This window comes from Acipenser ruthenus, chromosome 6, assembly GCF_902713425.1.
Source record: "Acipenser ruthenus chromosome 6, fAciRut3.2 maternal haplotype, whole genome shotgun sequence".
Classification (NCBI taxonomy): Eukaryota; Metazoa; Chordata; class Actinopteri; order Acipenseriformes; family Acipenseridae; genus Acipenser; species Acipenser ruthenus.
Genome location: NC_081194.1, coordinates 58,283,539 through 58,301,634, shown reverse-complemented (window position 1 = coordinate 58,301,634; position 18,096 = coordinate 58,283,539). Strand labels below are relative to the sequence as shown.

General features: G+C 40.4%; 1 protein-coding gene across 1 annotated transcript; it reads left to right on the top strand.

The window, feature by feature from the left end:
* The first annotated feature begins 4,519 nt into the window (after positions 1-4,519).
* On the top strand, positions 4,520-17,039 carry LOC117410833 (protein LBH-like). Its single transcript, XM_034017693.3, has 3 exons — positions 4,520-4,783; positions 9,633-9,735; positions 14,626-17,039. The coding sequence occupies exons 1-3, from the start codon at positions 4,755-4,757 to the stop codon at positions 14,827-14,829; spliced, it is 336 nt and encodes a 111-aa protein (XP_033873584.1). The 5' UTR covers positions 4,520-4,754; the 3' UTR covers positions 14,830-17,039.
* Positions 17,040-18,096: the final 1,057 nt, after the last annotated feature.

The following is an 18,096-nucleotide window of genomic DNA, read 5'->3' as shown; positions in this document are numbered from 1 at the left end:
GCACACTGTCTGGATTATTGTGTTTTGTGCTATAAAATGTTATGTCAACTATTGTCACAGTTTATCAGTTACTTATTTGACTGCCACTTTAGAACACCAGGAAAAGGTCTGCACTCCTCTTCGTTTCAATAATCCAGTAGGCTTTATTTGTAAAAAGCAGAGGTGGAGTTTTGAAAAATGCTTCTGGTCGAAACAGATATTGGAAAAGGCTGACGGCTGGTTTCACAGACCCTGATTAGCACTAATCTTGGACTACCTAATGTTATTTAAGGTAAAGTAATCCAAGATTAGGACCTATCGGAGTGTGTGAAACCAAACACAAAAAGTTTGTCCTTGAATTCAAGTTTCTATATTCAGCACTATTGAGTGTATCAGATAAGATGTCACTGCTGCTGTTGCTGTATCGACCTGTTTATTAACATGTTTAGAAAATGTGTACTAGGACTAAAGCTGAGATACTCTGACTGGTTTATAGACCCCTATTGGAGTAGCCAATGTTACCTGAGGACAGGACACCCACAATTAGTGCTAATTGTGGTCTGTGAAACCAGGTGTCATTGTATTCTCGTTATTTGTATCACTTCTAATCCAGAGTCAGCTCTTTTTGACTGCAAGTGTCCCAATTGGATTAAAGAGCATAATCACACACACACCCACCCTTACAAAAGCACAAAGGTGCAAGTTGCCATTACTCATCACACTGGATTTCAGTGTACTGTAATTGATGTAAAGTGGATCTGGGAGATGCTGAGTTGTTGAACTGTTTTACCGGATATAGATCACTTATGAGTAACTCACATGAAGCTCTATTCCTCTTTTTTGGGTTTATCCTTGGTCGGAGTCCCGGCGTTGCGGCATTGCTTAGCAGAGTGACAGCACCTTGTTTAGCAATTTATGTTGAGCGCAAAATGTGTAGTTTTGCTCAAATGTTTAGTCTTTTCTCTGCTAAGTAGCTCCCTTCATGAGGACATTTGTGTATCTTGCATCTTAAGACTCGCGGTCCTTTTACTGTTTAATATCCTCTCCTACTCGGGACATACCTGTAGATGCTTTATGTCTTCCTTGTCGTCAAACAGCTTGTTGTTCCAGAGCCTAGTCCAGTCCAGAGGCCAGCTAGCCCAGGTCACCTAGTTCAGTGGTCACACAGTTCAGTATGTCTGCTAGGACAGGGGCCCTACTTTTTCAAGACCCAGAGATTGCATTAATTAGTCCAGATACATTTCTAATACACTTTCAGGTATTAATATCATATTCAGGGAATATGCACCACAACATCCAATACTTTAAGCCCAGCACAGAAACCAGGACCAGAGAGACACTTCTTTACACAGAGAGTGTTGAGGGTAGGGGTATGCTACTACTTATACTCTAAGAAGTAGGCCTACTTATTGGCAGGTATTAAATAAATACATTCATTGTCAGGTTATGGCCTCAATAAGGCAGTCCGGAGGTAAAAATGTCAGTTCCCCAGATGAGTGGAAAATGTGTTTCCAATCAGCTTTTAAAACACTCAAAGCAGAAGTTACTTGCCATAGATTGTAAAGGTGAGGGAAGGACCACTTTTCTTGTTTTGAAATCAACACATTAATGAACCGATTTATTCAACACTTGCCAATAAATGCTTCTTAAAGGCAGTTAGGCGTATGAGTATCAGCACACATCAGTTGAAGGTATAGAACGGGTTAGCTTACCATGATGTTGTTCCTTGCAGCACCACTAGATGTCACTGTGCACCAAGTAAAACACAATCCCTGGGGGGGATTATAATAATACATTTGGGAGGTAGTGACATAGTAATGGGACAAATGAAAGCTGCTGTAGATGTTCAAGTTTTCACTAATGTTCCTTTTAGCTTAGAACAAAGAAGGGTAAGGAGAGACTTAATTTAATGTTTTAAAAACTAAAACGAGTTGACAAAGATAACCCTAGCCTATACTTTAAACTTCAAAACCAGGGCTAGAGGAAACACAGACAGGACAGAGGGAAGGAAAACTAATTGATCACAGGTGCTCTACAAGGGGCTAATTCACTAAGTTTGTGCTTTGGTGCATAGTTTGCTCCAACTATTTTCAAAGAGGAATGGGATAAAAATAAATTGCTTATTTTACAAAACCTGATGTAGATATAAAGCACTCTGAGCTGTCTATTTGTAGTTTTGAAATAGGAACAGCTTTTCAAAGAGCAGCAAACTCTTAGGAGCCCACAGGCTTGTTTTTTCTTTTTTAAATCCTTGCTTGTTGTTAATTATTATTCTTTTAATCTATGTACAGGACTGAAGATGTGGAAGATATCAGGACACAAGACAATACATTACAGAACTATCTGCTAGTACTATGGTACATATAACTGTATATAGAACCTGCTGACGTACAGAGGAGAGAGGCCTGTTTAATGGATTGTTAAAGTCGACGAGATGGAGAAATAAGATCCCTGGGTCAAGGCAACCCCAGGTCAGTTGTTTCCAGTCTGCTGAGTGACAGTGAACTCACACACATAGCAAAGTGTAATAAAGTAGCACAGTGAAAGTATGGTGAAGTATAGGCAAGCATTGTAAAGTCAAGCACTAAGAGGCATAGTAAAGCAAATTAAAAAATGTTAAAAACCATGGCATGGAAAATGCAAAGTATAACTGGGAAAAGTACGGGGATGAAACTGCTAAATAACTGTGTGGATTTAGTGTGAACTTTTATAAAGCTGGAGTCAGCTGAACCTTTCCTCTCCTGGGCTCAGAGACCTGGCTGAGGTCTGTTCTTAAGAAAGGCCTGGGGGTGAAAAGAGGCTCTGTCTGATTTTTGAAAAAAAAATGGGCTAGATTACTTCATACGTCATTAGCGTTGTTTTTGTCCGAAAGGAAACAAAGAACACCATTTATAAAGCTTATGGCTGGTTTCAAAGACCTTTCTTGGACTACCTTGAGTCACCTAACCTAAAGTAAGGTTGTCTTGTATCAGTGCTGATTGGGGTCTGTGAAACCAGACATACAAGTAATAAGAGACAACTTCAGACTCACTCACATGCCCCTCTATTTAATGTCTGTTTGTATATCTCTGGTTTGGTAACTTTATTTCCTGGGTTTTTACTATCTAATGTCTTGGAGTAAATAGCTTAGGGAATCTAACCCAATGGGACTTGACCAAGTGGAATATGACCTAATACACTACCATAATCCTGACCTGAAGGACTGGGGCAAGATTGAATAGGGAAGACAAAGCTGGGGCCGTCCAGCTCCTTTCATTGGTGCCCTAAGGAGCGAGTGTTGGGGGGGCTGCACATACAAGACATGTGATCCCCTAGTAAAAGCATTTCAAATAAAGCACAGTGAAAGCATGGCAAGCATTGGTTAAGCATTGTAAAGCCCAGAGAGGTTTGGTAAAGCATGTTAAAAAAAAAAAAAAAAAAAAAACATGGTAAATGCATAGTAAATCCATGGAATAAACATTGGTATACTGCAAAATTACCATGCAAATTTACCTTGATAAACTTTCAAAGGCTGAGGGGTATTTCCACTAAAGGAAACCTTTCCAGTTATACAAGAGATATAAGAGAGGCAGAGAGAGAGCGAGACTGTGATGTTTTATTAGCAGTGCTGGCTCCTCTTCAGTGGGTTCATGTTATTAAAGGGGTCTTTCTGTGAATGTTCCATTGTTCCATTGTTCTTTGAGCAGGGCACGTGGTGTCATATGACGAGCTGTAAATAAAGAAGTGCTCAATGCAGTACAATGTGTGCTTTCTACAAAGGGGTTACCAGTACATACTGACAGAGGGGGAATGGTTTTGAACCCCAGCCTCCTGATTTCTGAGGCATAAGAAGTATGTGTGTGTGTGTGTGTGTGTGTGTGTGCGCGTGTGTACCGCTGTGTGTGTGTGTGTGTGCGCGCGCGTGTACTGCTGTGTGTGTACAGCGCTCTGTGTGTGTGTGTTTGTGTGTGTACACCGCTGTGTGCATGTGTGTTTGTGTACCGCTGTGTGTGTGTGTGTTTGTGTGTTTGTGTACCGCTGTGTGTGTGTGTGTGTGTGTTTGTGTGTTTGTGTATCGCTATGTGTGTGTGTGCTAGGATGGGCCGAATGGCCTTTTCTCATTTTCAAACTTTTCTTATGTTCTTATGTCCCATTATCTGGAAATTCCAGTTTTCCACAAATTAGAAATACAATAACATAAAACAGTACTGTCAGAGACACTGTACTGTACTGTATTATAATATTTCAATACAACAGATCCTCATAAAACTATGGCTCTGGCTATATGCATGCACATTGCAGTTTTGTGTATGTACTGGAACTCAGATGCTTTCTGAATATGCTTGTGTGATTCTGCGTGTGTTTTGCATTGTATCCAGGAGAGTGTGTGTGTTTCTGTGAATCGGGAATCTGCTCCAATCTCATTGGCTGGGCACAAACTGTGGTGGCATTTTCTGCGCGTGTTGCCATTGAAGAATATTGTGCACTGAGCGAAGGGGGAGGGGCTCTTATTGGTGGACACGCCCCTTGCAGTATAAAATCCAGACACCGGCCGGCTGTAAGCTATAGATTTGAGAGTCAGTCTGGTTGGAAGATAGAGACGCTGTGGTGAACTGCTTACTGATAACTTTTCCATTCCCTGTTAGTCTGCGGCTTGTAAAGTTATTATTATTTACGTTTTATTTGTTTCACAGTAGATAATAACCTTACATTGAAGAACGCCTTCTAAAGCAGGAGGAAAGGACAACTTGAACATTTTTTTTTTTTTTTTTAACCCCAACAGAAGTTTAGAATTCATGTCTGTTTATTTTTCCCCGCTTCACTGGTGAGTACCTGCATTTCGACTCGCTCCCTCGCTCTCGTACCTCCGCGAGGTGGACGATGGGCAATGGAATGTTCTCTCTGGGATTTAAATATAAAATGTGACTGTTTTCAGACTGTGGACAGTCGCTGTCGCTGCCATTATATTAGTCTGTAGGCGAATAGCTTAAAATAAACCTGCTTGATTTTACATGATATTTATCAGTGATTATTTCCTGCACTTTTTTGCATGAGGCTTAATTCTCATATTACAAAAAAAATCTATTTTCCAATGTACTGCTAGTCTAGCAGGAATTGGCAGTGAAATGCAACAAGCTGCTTAATTAACATCAAAAGTACCTGCTTTTTCCATGGTACAGGCCACGTATGTTTGATTATCTTGCATTATTTCTTTATTTCCCCCAGATTAACCTCTTTGATCACATGTAAATATAATAGTAATACAGTAGGTCATTGATTTGTGTTTTGTATTTACAAAGAGAATACAAATAAGAGGAATTTAAATGCCATTTCACAGTTGAAAACGAAACGGACTATTTCTGTCACGTTAACATTCAGTTCATTTCTGAGACTTCGCGATGAAAGTGCTTGGAGTGACTTGACATTTCCTTCCGAAAAAACATTGTTAGCATTTTATAATGTCTTTTGATGACTAAATGCATAACGCCAATGCCGATTGATAATTAACGCGTGTCTCAATGCGGAATTGTAAACTTTTGTCGTATATTATCTAGTCGTATAACAGTCGTAGTACAGTACTATTAACACGGTCAGATGTGGCACCCCCACAACAGGAAGTTGTGCATGGGAAAACTGGCTAATTTGTTTCATGCAAAAAATAAATGCAGTTGTGTATGGGGTGGGGGGGTTCAACAGACTGTTTGAACATGTACGATGTGTTTTGAAACACGCTGGCTCTCCTGGTCACAATGCGCTGGTATAGACGCTTTACCTGGGTAGATCTGTACAGCACTCAACCTTACCCTGTATATCGGATGGATGAGTCGAATGAATCGGTATTCAAAACCCGATTTTATCATCGGTGTGATAGGCTTTTCTGTACAGTGCAGTTCGCTAGCCGTTATAAACTACAGGACTAAAGAGGTTTAGTTTTCAGGATCAATAATGCAGTTACTTGTAATTGTAGCCGGTAGCGCGAGTGCAGTGCTAGGCTGTGGATGAAGTGTAGTTACTTGGCATGTACTTGTATACAGCACAGTAGCTAGGTTTTAATAAACAGTGGTGTTACTGTATGAAATAGCAGGTGATAAAATATTTTAAAATGCATGTACCTGGTAGAGGTGTAACGATACACTGTCACGATACAATATGTATCATGATATAAAGTAAATTATAGAATCTGTCACACCTGTGGTGATCCAGATTTACCACTTGTATGATACATAATACGATCGAGTGATACTTTAACAAAATAGGCCATTTTTTAAATGATGGGGAGAGTATGTATTTATACTAACTATATAATAAGCTTATTCTTGAACAAGACCCACTTTTGCTTTAGGACTTGTATCCTGATCCCTACTGTACATTCAGTACATTTGATATATCCTGTAGAATGATTCGCTATGAATTGTAAGGTTTGTATTGGAGGTGTACCGGTCTAAGCCTGCAGCTAACGCTATTTGTGTATATTCCCAAACGGACCATGCAGTGACTACTTATTTCCTGTATTGTTTGGTGTTTTATTGATGTGTAATCGCCAGGGGGTTTGCATATCGGTACATACATAAAGGATAGGCTATCCAATAAGGTAATACACAATTGTAATTAATGGAGTAAAAACGAAACTTTTAAATACATTGTACAGCTTTGGCCAAAAGTGTTGCATTGCCTAGAATTTTAGGGTTGAGACATTAAAGCTATATATATTACAAAAAATACAGAAAGCTAACGTTATTCAATTTGTCAGTGTGTTTTTTTTTGTTTTGTTTTTTTCCATTATAATTGATTCAGTATTACTACTGCATTAAAGACCAGAGTTATGAATGGTATGTTGTCACCATTCTGTTTATAAAATTCCCCCTAAGCACTAGTGCTTTGTAATACTGGATATACTGTCTGTACAGAAAAGAGAATGCCTAGCACCTAGTGCAGCATGAGGACTTGGATTCATGAGAGACCTCACAGACCGTTGGGCTCTCATACAGGCACTCCTGGATGCAGGCAGGACTCTCACTGAGCAGATCAGGCCAGTGCAAGTTAGTGAGGTTAAGAGTGAGTCTGCTGACTGGCATAACCTAGAAGAGAGACTATTCTCTCTATGCCCCCCAGTATAGTGCAGTATAGGGATGATAAAAATAGTTTTAATGTTTTAGGTGATTTATGCAGTAGGATGTGTGCAGTGTAAGGTTGTACAGAGTTTTTTCAGTAGGTTTTTTATTTATTTATTTAAATGATGCACTAAAAGATTGGACATTTTAAACTTAACAGAATCAATCTAACATCCCTAGTGCAGTATGCCTCACAAACACTGCTCTGTTACAAGATACTGTAGGTAAACAAATTCATTAAGTTCCATCAACTAAAACATTGAGAGAACTACAGTATGCCTTCAAGACATGTTTCTTAATCGCAGGTAAACTAATTCCCTGACCTTCTATTTAAACGGGCTCAGGGAAGTGAAGCTGTATCTCCACTGTGAAAGGTGGAAGACCACCCAGGAATGTGTGTTCAACTGGCCTGAAAGCAGGATTAGCTCTCGTTTTTTAAATTGGTGCGTTTTTCTTTTTCTAATTTAAGGCTCTGTGCAGTAAATTTAGCTTATTGTGTCGTAGATACAACGTACGGGTGTAAAGCTGCTTTACTGGGAAGGGGATGCAAGGATGTTGCTAGCCAACATGCTAGCGATCTCTGGCGACTCGTGTCAAGATGTGCCACTCTCAAACTGAGTGGCCACACACGGGCAGGGCTAGAGTGTATCAGAGGGGGAGGGCACACGGACCTGGAGAGTCTTCTAGAACTGGGAGATAGTATGTTGAAAGATCAATTGAATGATCCAAAATGACATTAATACTAAAAATACATACCAGTAGTCTAGATTTTTCAAATTGTTTTATTTATTTCCCCCCAGAAGTAGTGGGTCAATCGGTGGTGAATATCTAGTTTTGACAGTGTCTGTCGGTGACTCTCTCACGATCGACATGATCAGACAGATTCAGTTGAAACCTTGCTTGTGTAATGTTCCTATTGATCTTTTTTTTTGGGTGCCTATTTAGTCTTGTGTTCTGCTCATTCTGTCGATGTTCTCTTTTAATCTGTTTAAAGTGAAGGAAGTTTATATGTAGTGTTTTGCTACCCCTCCTATTGTAAAATCTGTAGACGCTGGAGAAATTAATGTCTTGGAGACCACAGATTGAATCATTCTACTACATGTGTTACATTTGGGGGTGGAAATGCTGTAATGCTGGTCACCTCTTTGAACTATTTAACATCAGGCAAGTCTAAACCAGGCAATATTAGAAACCTGTTGGACAAGTCTCTCCTCGTGTGTGAGAAGCTTGAAGAGAGTATGGCATGTGTGAGAAGCTTGGAGAGTATGGCATGAAGTCTTCCAGTCTCTTTCTTACACTCTTATTTATGCTTTTCTGCTTTGGATTGCAGTGTACAAAAACACATGAGTAATGCGGCCGGCAGAGTCTATTTTAGCTTGTCATTCTCGGTAAGCCCTGTCAATTTGTTTTGCACGCCCACAGTAAAGTTTCAGAATGATTTTGATCCTTGAATTTTGCGGTACTGTTTAGAACAGCAGAGTCTTTGCAGTGACTATTTACCAAGCTCGCTGGCTGGCCTGGGGACTTTTTGATGGTTTCTGAGCATAAAAACTGTGTGCCATTGGTTCCTAATATGTAGTAGGGACTCCTTTCTAAATGGGGACTGCATCTGCTGAGTCCTTTTCAAAACTTGCTAACCTAGATTAATCTCTGCTATTAAAGCTGTGCAACCAAAAGCCATTTGTATGTTGTACATATAATTGCTTAAATGGATGCATTTACAGTGAGTAATAGTGTAGACTTCAAATCAAATAACCTCAAACATTTGTTTGCAACAGCTGCATAGTTGGAAAGGCACTGCGAAATACAGCCTCCTCCACTGACGGCTATCCCAGTTGTGTCCGTGTTTAGATTCCTGGCTCCTAGCACAGTAGGTTGTTTATTTTATTTACTTAAACCTTCTATTTGTGTTGCCGTTCAGAGCTTGTCCGGATTTTTGCACTCCCACTATGCATTTGTTTGTGTGTGGCAGTGACATGCAATTAAGGCTCAGACTATAATGTAATGGAAATCTTGATGAACCCTTATCTGCCTGGTTTAAAGATCATGCTTGATCTCTTTAATGGATAACCAATATGCCACATGTTTTCATGATTCCCTAATGAAGTGAAAGTCTTCAGTCAGACATTTTTGGAAAAATACAGCTTTCTAAAAAATTTAGAAAGTGCATGGACAGCTTGTACACTAAATTTCTTTGGTAAAGATGCACAAGAATACCTACTGTTGCAGCGCCATCTCTGGTGGAAAATATGTGACCTACAAATCTATGCATTTAATTTCAGAGTAACGGAAGTTCCTTTCTGGACATAATCTCCTCCGCTTAATGCGAGCGTTCCTTTTTGAGAGAGTACTAATCTATTAGAACATCAGCAGAGCTATTTGTATTCCTGTTTAGTAGTTCATACGGCATGCAGCCTTGTATATTTTTCTAAAGAAATGGAACTACCAATCCTGTAGGGTAGTTTACCGCAGTGGGCGTGATGCGTTGTAGTCCTTGAAGTAGAAACATTTATTGAATTTATCCAGTTTCTTGGATGTGTGACATATTGTCTCTGTCTGCAGCCCTGTGTACCTGCACTCCGCTGACATGACTGAGGTAATGATGAGCAACACCACCATGGATGACATCCGACTCAGTCCCAGCAAGGACCGCCTCTCCTACCAGGTAAGCCCCTGCAGCCCACTCTACCCAGTCTTGCTCTCAAAACTTTATCCCAGACACAAAGCTGTCGGTCAGAATTGCAGTACTCTCCTGGCATGCATGAGAGGTTTTCTACAGGCTATAGTAGGATTGCAATCGACATCATGTACTGTAGTATGTGCTTTTCAAGGGATAACTTGAATCTCAATTGATAACTTAATGTTTTTGTGCTGGTGTGTTTCATAAAGTAAAGCCATATTCATGTGGTAGCAAATGTGCTAGTTCATCCTAGTAGATGTGGTATCGCTACCCCTCAGTTAAGCTTGTGTATCCCCTAATTGGAAGTGCTCTAGTCTTCTCACCATTCTCTTTGGATGATCAACTTCAGCTTTGCGGTTTCCTTTGTTCCATGCTTTTTCTCCAGTAGCTAGATTCCCTGTGATTTAATCTTTAGCTTCCAGAATGAGATCAGAAAGCAGGTGCGTAGGGGTGTCCATGAGTCACTCAATTTAGTTTCCTACCAGTACCACTGCATGTTAAGCCATTTACTAAATTTAAAGAATTGGTCTCTTGCTATTACACTTCCCTTACTATTTGTAATCATTCTTGGTTCTACACTCTACATAGTAAGTTGAAAGTTGACATTTGTCACATGTGAAAGGCATGAAGACTGTTAGTCTTTGCACTTGGGATTCTCCAGAAAAGCTTAAGTCCAGGTAAAAGCAGATTTAGAGGGCAATAACTCAAAACTGGAGCAACAGAACCCTGAACAACTCTGAAGGAGTAAATGGAGGGTAAAGAAGAAATTGAATGACATTTGAAGGGGCTTGCTTTAACTAAACTTGGTGAAATCAGCCAAGTTTTGTTACATGTGCACACAATAGTAAATCTGCATTTTGAGGTGTGTGTGGCCTAGCTGGTTTGTTTGCTGTTTTACTTGGGTAGCAAATCACAAGATCCACAGAGAAACTACCTGTCCCCTAGCAACCCCATATTGAGCCATTGATCTGTATTGCTCCAGTCCTCAGACCAACAGAGGTTGTGCTTGGCCTGTTGTCATTGTCTTTCTGCTGCTGTGCAAAGCTCTTCACAACCGAGCAAAGGCACGAAGTTAACTCAACCACCCTTTAGCACAGAGCGTACACATTCCTGCAGAGTTTGTTTAAACGGAGTGAATGGCTTGAATTCCTCACATTTAGCTAGGCGATGAACTGTCTTCATTAGAAAGGTCAATTGGAGCCATGCAAGGCTGCAGTCTGTGGGCTCTTTGGAAATGTTTAGAATGAGAAGTTTTAAATGAAGGCACTCGTCTCAACACTCTGGGATCTGGAGGTTAACCACTGTAGACCAGAGGACTAGCTGCTCCACAAGACTTTTCTGTAACACAATTTTGCATTGCTATGTCCTTTTAAAAAGGACATAGCAATCCAACAATACATGGAATTACAATAAAATTACACTTGCATTATAAACACAATGAAATTACAAAATTGTGTGAACCTAGAATGGTGTTTGCTGAAATTCTTTGTTCTGTTGAGAAACAAAGGGTTTCTTAAATCCTTGCTTTTTCTGTACCTTCGTCATGAACCGCATGCTTTCTTTGATCTGGTGGAGGGCTTGTTCTTTAGACCGAGGGGGCTTTTTTCAGGTTTCCAGCTTTCTGCAGGGCCAGGTATAGTTATCCACTACGTAATGTATTCTACATGTACTCTCGCTAGAGGGCTAATGTCTGCAGGGTATATGCATCTCATAATGACAGCTGCACAGCTACCCTGCACAGCTATCTTGCTTCATCAGAGATGGGTACCCTTGCAGTAAAGTTTGCAAATTCACAAAGACAGGAAGTATTGGGGGGAGGGGAGAGGAGAGAGAGAAGTCAGATGTGTTTCTTTTCTATCTTGCCCTGCTGACTAAGATGCTAAATTGAGCAGATTTGCTTGCCAAATACATCTCTTGTGGCGGGCTGCATGTTATGTATTGCCTGTACAAGAATATCTGCAGCTTGCTTTGCAAGAGAGCACTTTACTGTTTCAGTCTTGTTCTGATCTATTGACTGAGTTATTTTTAGAAATCTGTTGCGTAGAACTCTTGTTTATAAAACTGACAATGGCGGGAGTCTTTAGGCATTCCAAGGAGATCTATATCCTTCCTTAATTTGACTACAAGAGAAGTAGGTTTTGTGGTAGTCCTTTCAGACATTTGGCTGTGCCTGAGCTGTATTCTGTTGCTTCAGCACTGACATGTGGGAGGAGAACACACTAGCTGTTGAATATTGTCTGTGCTTTTTCAAAATGTATTTATTTAACAGCATACTGTGAAGGATTATGAAGTTTGATATCTGTGAAACTTGTAAATGTATGTTGCACTTTATTTTATTCATAAATAGACTTTGAGAACTAGAGGAGTAAATTTCACAATCACTTACAGTAGCTAGCAAACAAGCGTGTTAAGATATGTTCTGGATATGAATTGGTACCAGATACCCGTTCTTTCCTTGAGTGCTGCACAAAGTCTGAGATCCCTTTAATATCCTTTACTGTTCACAGGCAGCAGTGTGTTTTGTTGGCTTGTGAAATCACTCGGCTACCTTGTGCTGCTGCTGTGGGTGGTGGGTGCCAGTCCTATCTTGGACAGTATTGTTGCATATTGTCACCTGATGCCCGTTCTGTATTGAACGACTCTAGAAGGGATTAGCTTGTGTGTGGGTTTTTTTTATTTTTTTTATTTATTGCAGTACACTTTTAATATGCACATCTCCAGACAACCCTGAATTGTTTGGGGCGGTGTACAGTAGATGGTGTATGTCTATTGTCATAGTCTGCAGCCAGGATTTTGGGCACTGCAGTTCGGGGCTTTATTATTTAATTTCTCTACAGCAGTAGTGAAGTGGCTTTGTAACTTGAGGCTCAATTTGAAGGCGCTGGGGTGGTCTGGAGGAAGTGGTTTAGTGCTTGGAGACCATGTCCTCGTGCATCTGATAAGAGCACTAGATGGTGAAATATGTTGGTTGAAATTTTAGTATTTGGAGGTTCTCATTTGAGGGCCTGTGTTGTTCAGGTCTTCAATGTACTGTAACAAACCTTGACACAAACCCTTTAGAAATGTTTTTCTCTGACTTTCTGAACTCCTAAAATTGTTACTACTTTTTTTAGTTATTTGCCTTTATTGAAGAAATGGTAATCTTCTCCTGCAACAAGTACAGATGGAAACTGTTAAGGCTAAACAGATTTAATTAAGTTTAACTTTTAGAACAAGTTTTAGCTTTTGTCAAGTAAGGCTGTTGCAATGTTTGGAAATTAAGGATTTGTAAACATTAAACTGAAGGCCCTACAGTACACAAACAGAAACTACATACAGTGCTGTTGTGTGACTACATTGCTGCAATACAAACACTCTGAAATGCAGTTAAGAGTAAACAATTGATTTCTGTTTGCAGTATCTCAAACTATTGTACCTGGCACTGACTGCTTTAGTAATATCATTTGATTGAAATTCCTTGTACAGGTTGTGCTAGGACAGCTGTGCCATTTGCACTAATGAGGGCTCCTCATTTTCACTTTATAAATAAAATAACCATGCTAGATCATAATTAGGCTTTGAGTCTAGCACTTTTTTTGATTTAACACTCGAAGATGTCCTGTAGCATGGAATTCCATGTGAACCCAGTGTTGTACAGAAAGGTACAAAGTGCAATTATAGGCACTGTCACTGGGTTAACTGGAGAGCAACAGTGATCTTGCAATCAAGGGGTCTTTCTCTCGCTACTGAATGTCTTTCTTGAAGGCTTGCTAGCTAAGCATTTTGTTTTAACAGGTCATAATAGCTATAGCCTGTAACTGTCTTATGTGGCTGCGGGAGATGCAGACCTAAGAGAATAGTTAACCAAGCTCTGCAGCCTGGACGGTACAATTTGGCATTGGAACAAGGGCTGTCTTGATCTCTATCTGCATTGGCACAAACCTGCACTTTCAATAATGCCAGTATTTCTCTAGCAGTAACCCAGTTTTAACCTGTGCCACTATTTCATTTGCACATCATCTGAGCTAACCTGTAATAGTAATACCTGTTCTCTTCCTGCCAAACATGCACTGAATCCATTAATTAATATATCGCATTCAGCAGTTCAATGCTGACGGTATTGCACTTCTATAAACATTTTGAAACCAGAGCTGCTGAAACTTTTCAGATCTGAGTTTTATCCTTTTTTCTTACTGGCTCAGACTATTTGTTCTGGCTTTCAGTGGGGCAGTTGTATTGGAATGGCATACTAGTTCAGGAGTATTGCAACTCTATGTGGTCTTTAACCCATTGATGAAATGCTGCCATATGAAACCTCTTTTTAAGGGGTTAGGAAGTGAAGCCGTGCGGACTGAGGGATAGCCCAGCGCTGTGCATTAATTCCATTGAGTTTAGTGGTTGGGCAGAACAAACTTCATTCCACATGCCTTCCACTGCTGGAAAGGTTGTGCTGTTTTGTACAATTAATTTTAACTTGTTTTATCTTGCCTTTTTTATTTCTTTATTTACTTTTAAGCACTATATATCCTCAACATTCTCCAATGCTGGGGCAGCAGTGTGGAGGAGTGGTTAGGGCTCTGGACTCTTGACCAGAGGGTCATGGGTTCAATCCCCGGTCGGGGGCACTGCTGTTGTACCCTTGAGCAAGGTACTTTACCTAGATTGCTCCAGTGAAAAAAAAAACAACTGTATAAATGGGTAATTGTATGTAAAAATGTGTTATCTTGTAACAATTGTAAGTCGCCCTGGATAAGGGCGTCTGCTAAGAAATAAATAATAATAATAATAAAAGAACAGGAGGCCATTTAAGTACTGCAAACCCATGTAATAGTGTGTCGTTCATTTTTATCTCATTTTGCTGTGTCCATTTTTAAAGTGATTTCTCTTTCTGTGCAGATCTTCCCGGACCCGTCTGACTTTGAGCGCTGCTGCAAGCTGAAGGACCGCCTGCCCTCCATTGTGGTGGAGCCCACAGATGGGGACGTTGAGAGTGGAGAGTTGCGCTGGCCCCCTGAGGAGTACCTGGTAGAGGAGGAGCAGGAGGAAGAGAAGATGTGCGAGGAAGCACCTGGCAAGACGGGCACGGACGAGCAGTCCTAGAGCTCCCTTTAAGCAGCAGGACATAGAGAAGAGAGAGGGTACTGGCCTACACAGCTGCCTGCCTTCATTACCCCCCTCCTCTGTGAGGGCTCACACCTTTTTTTTTTTTATTTTATTTTTTTTCATAAACTCTTTTTCCATGTGCACATCCTCAGCTACGTCCTGGGGTGTGTTTCTGTTGACTGCAGTTCTCGCAAGATGAAAGACCCGGGAATGTTGTGGGACGTTGCTCTTTTGAGATCTTTATCGGACTTGTTCTGTTTAGTTTGTTTTGAATACTGCAGCAGCAGTGGGTACTGATTTTGTGTTTTTGTGTTTTTTTTTTTTTTTTTTTTTTTTTTTTTTTTGAGGGGGGGTTGGGTGTTGAAGGGTACGCAAAGCTGAAAAGTATGATACTCTAAGTTTGGGGATTGCTGTGAAAGTACTTGGTATTTCGCCGTAATTGAGTGATTCAGATGGGGCAGTACAAGCCCTTGCTTTGTTCTTTTTCACAGCAGTATTTGGGTACTTTTTATCTGACACAAATGGCTTCCAATCTCTCCATTTGGAGTTCAGTAATATTCACTTTATGCTTTATTTCATGCACTGGTTATATTAATCTTAGTCTTCAGCCAGCCTTACCATCAGCTCTTTGTTGAAACAACACAGAACCGGTCACTCTAATGGAAGCCCCACGACTTCAGACCTCTCCCTCCCCTCCTTCCACTGCTGTTTTGTCTTTTTCTTGTTGTCCACTGTACTGGAATCGAGCAGATCCCAGAAATCCAGACCTTCACAGAACTTTTTGTGAGGGTGCTCTGCTCTGTACTGTACAAGCCCATGAAAGTACCTGTGATATTAATGCAGCCTGTTTTAAATTAGCTGGTGAAGGGTTTCTTTTATCTGATATACAACTTATTATTTTGAATCCCTTTCTACACTGTATTCTGAATGAATTCACCCGTGTTGCATCACATGTGTGGAAAGTCCTCCTAATCTCACTTTCACATGGCCCCTTGAACTGCTTTTAAGCAAGTTTGACAACCCTTCAGTCTGAGATGTGGATGCCTCTGTACTCAATTAGAAAGGAGTGTGTCTGGCACATTGTTGGCTTGAACCTGTGGCTTACTGGTGTGTGTGGAGATATATATATATTTTTTTTTACTGTGCAGTGAGCTTTGTTTGACACCTCCCAAGATCACAATGTCTCCTTGCTTTGTTTCATATCTCCCCTCATTCAGAACTATCATGGGAAACTGATTTGTGCTCACTCTGGCTCTTCACCCCTTCCTTGTAACATCAACGCATTGGAAGACCAGTCTGTTTCCAATACTGCAGTGCCGTCCCTTTTTAATATTACTAATGTTTACTGCACTTCAGACTTGGCAGATGCAGGGGCCTTTGTAGATTGCTCTGTACGATTCTTTCTTGACTGCAGACAACATTCAATTGCTGGTCACGTGGTCCATGCATTTAAAGGCATCTGCAGAGGATCTAGACTCTGATCATCTAAGAACAGTTTGGATTTCTGTCACTGGGTGGGTAGGGGAAGCTTGGGTTTTGTCAGACAACAAATGTGTGTTGGTGAAATGTGCAGGAACTATAGATCTGGCTAATTTAGTAACGTCCCACATAGGAAAACTCTTCCCCTGGTGAAGGTAACTTCCCAGTTTGACAGATCAGAGGCTGCTGCTAATGTGTTGTGATTTTATCAGGTGCAGCAGCTATAACAGTGTGTGTGGTGCTAACCTTGGTAAACCAAACGTGTGACTGGGATTTTTTTTTTTTTTCTTTTGAAATTGCATTTATTTTTTATATTGCTTTTAGGAATAGTACCTGTCCTGAACATGCTATAGTGAATGAATGGAGTTCTCCAAGTTGGCAACTATTGGTTATTCTGTGATGCCACACAGGAGTTTAAAGTACTCTCCTGTGGTAAGCAGCCAGCCTGCCCAGTTTGGCCAGTGTAAGCAGGACGTCCCATCCACCTGCATATTCCTGTCATATGTCTTCTCCTTTTTCTATCAATGTTTGTGTAAATCTTATGATCTTGCTGTTCTCAATGTATCTCTGTGGTTCTCTTAACACTCTGTACATTTCTCTGTACTATATAACATTTCTGTTATCTTGCTTTTGTTTTGTTTAATGCTCAGGGAGATGGCTGGCATTTTTCAAACCACTTTTTCTGTCATGGTGACAGTTGTAAATAAATGTTTGGAAGTGCTTTACAAGTTTTGAGTGGAGTCTTTCCTGAATTATACTGATTTGGTCTCATTTTCTGTAACCTGCTCATCCTTCTTGAAGCACATGTCTTGGTGACTGTCCTGTAGTCCTTTTTATACCACCACCAGACACTGGTCTCCTATTTTCTGTGGCGAGCTTTGCTGTTTTTACTAAATGGAACATCAAATAAAAGCACTGGAGAGATTACCCTAATTAACAACCGTTCTAAAACCTCGGCGTGCTGGTGTCATGCTTCACAGGGACATTTGACCCCTTCTCGCAATGTTAACTCCTGCACTACAGGTGTGGTGTGGAGGTGGGAAATCTTGAAGCAGGGAATGCAATTTAAAAGTTGAAGTGGTCAAAATGGTATGGGCGGGAAGACAACACACACCTTGTGTAAACAGTCATAGCAACACATAAGAATATGTAACACAAATAAAATAAAGGTCTTTATGTACCCCTTTTAATCAGCAATGAAACTGCATTCTACAAACGGTTACTTAAACCTGGTATAGATCAGGTACTTTGAGAACAGGTTTTCCTCCCATCTCCTAGGTCAAGTAAACCCTAGACTTTGCATATTCAGCAATCTACTCTCCAAAGTGAAAGCAGACCAATAACACTATGTAACACAATTTTTGTTCCTGGGTAGTGTTATTTCCCAATTGCTTATGCCTCAAAAGTATAGAAAATGACTATTCCCCACAAACTTTGCTTTTGTGACCAGGACAGTGGTATTTTGAAATTTACCTATTTCCAATGAGAAAACGGGCGAATTTGTGTGTTTTAGTTCACATAAAGTCAGGAAAAAAAACAACATATGAATCCAAATTAACATGTATTTATACTAAAGTAATAAAAAAATGACTATAAAAGATTTAGAAGTGAGTAGTTTTTCGAGATTTACAATTGTACTGTAAATCACTTTCACGAATCAGCCCCCAAATGTAGTCTCCCATCATGTTCTCGTTATACTGTCCTTGGTAGCGGCGTTCAAAGTCCAGTATATCCTGGTGGAAGCGCTCGCCTTGCTCCTCTGAGTATGCTCCCATGTTCTCCTTG

Excerpts from the sequence above, each read along its gene's own strand:
- LOC117410833 (XM_034017693.3), top strand. The coding sequence starts at position 4,755 with ATGTCTGTTTATTTTTCCCCGCTTCACTG. Across the intron at positions 4,784-9,632 it reads TATTTTTCCCCGCTTCACTG|CCCTGTGTACCTGCACTCCG; the intron begins GTGAGTACCTGC and ends CTCTGTCTGCAG. Across the intron at positions 9,736-14,625 it reads AGGACCGCCTCTCCTACCAG|ATCTTCCCGGACCCGTCTGA; the intron begins GTAAGCCCCTGC and ends CTTTCTGTGCAG.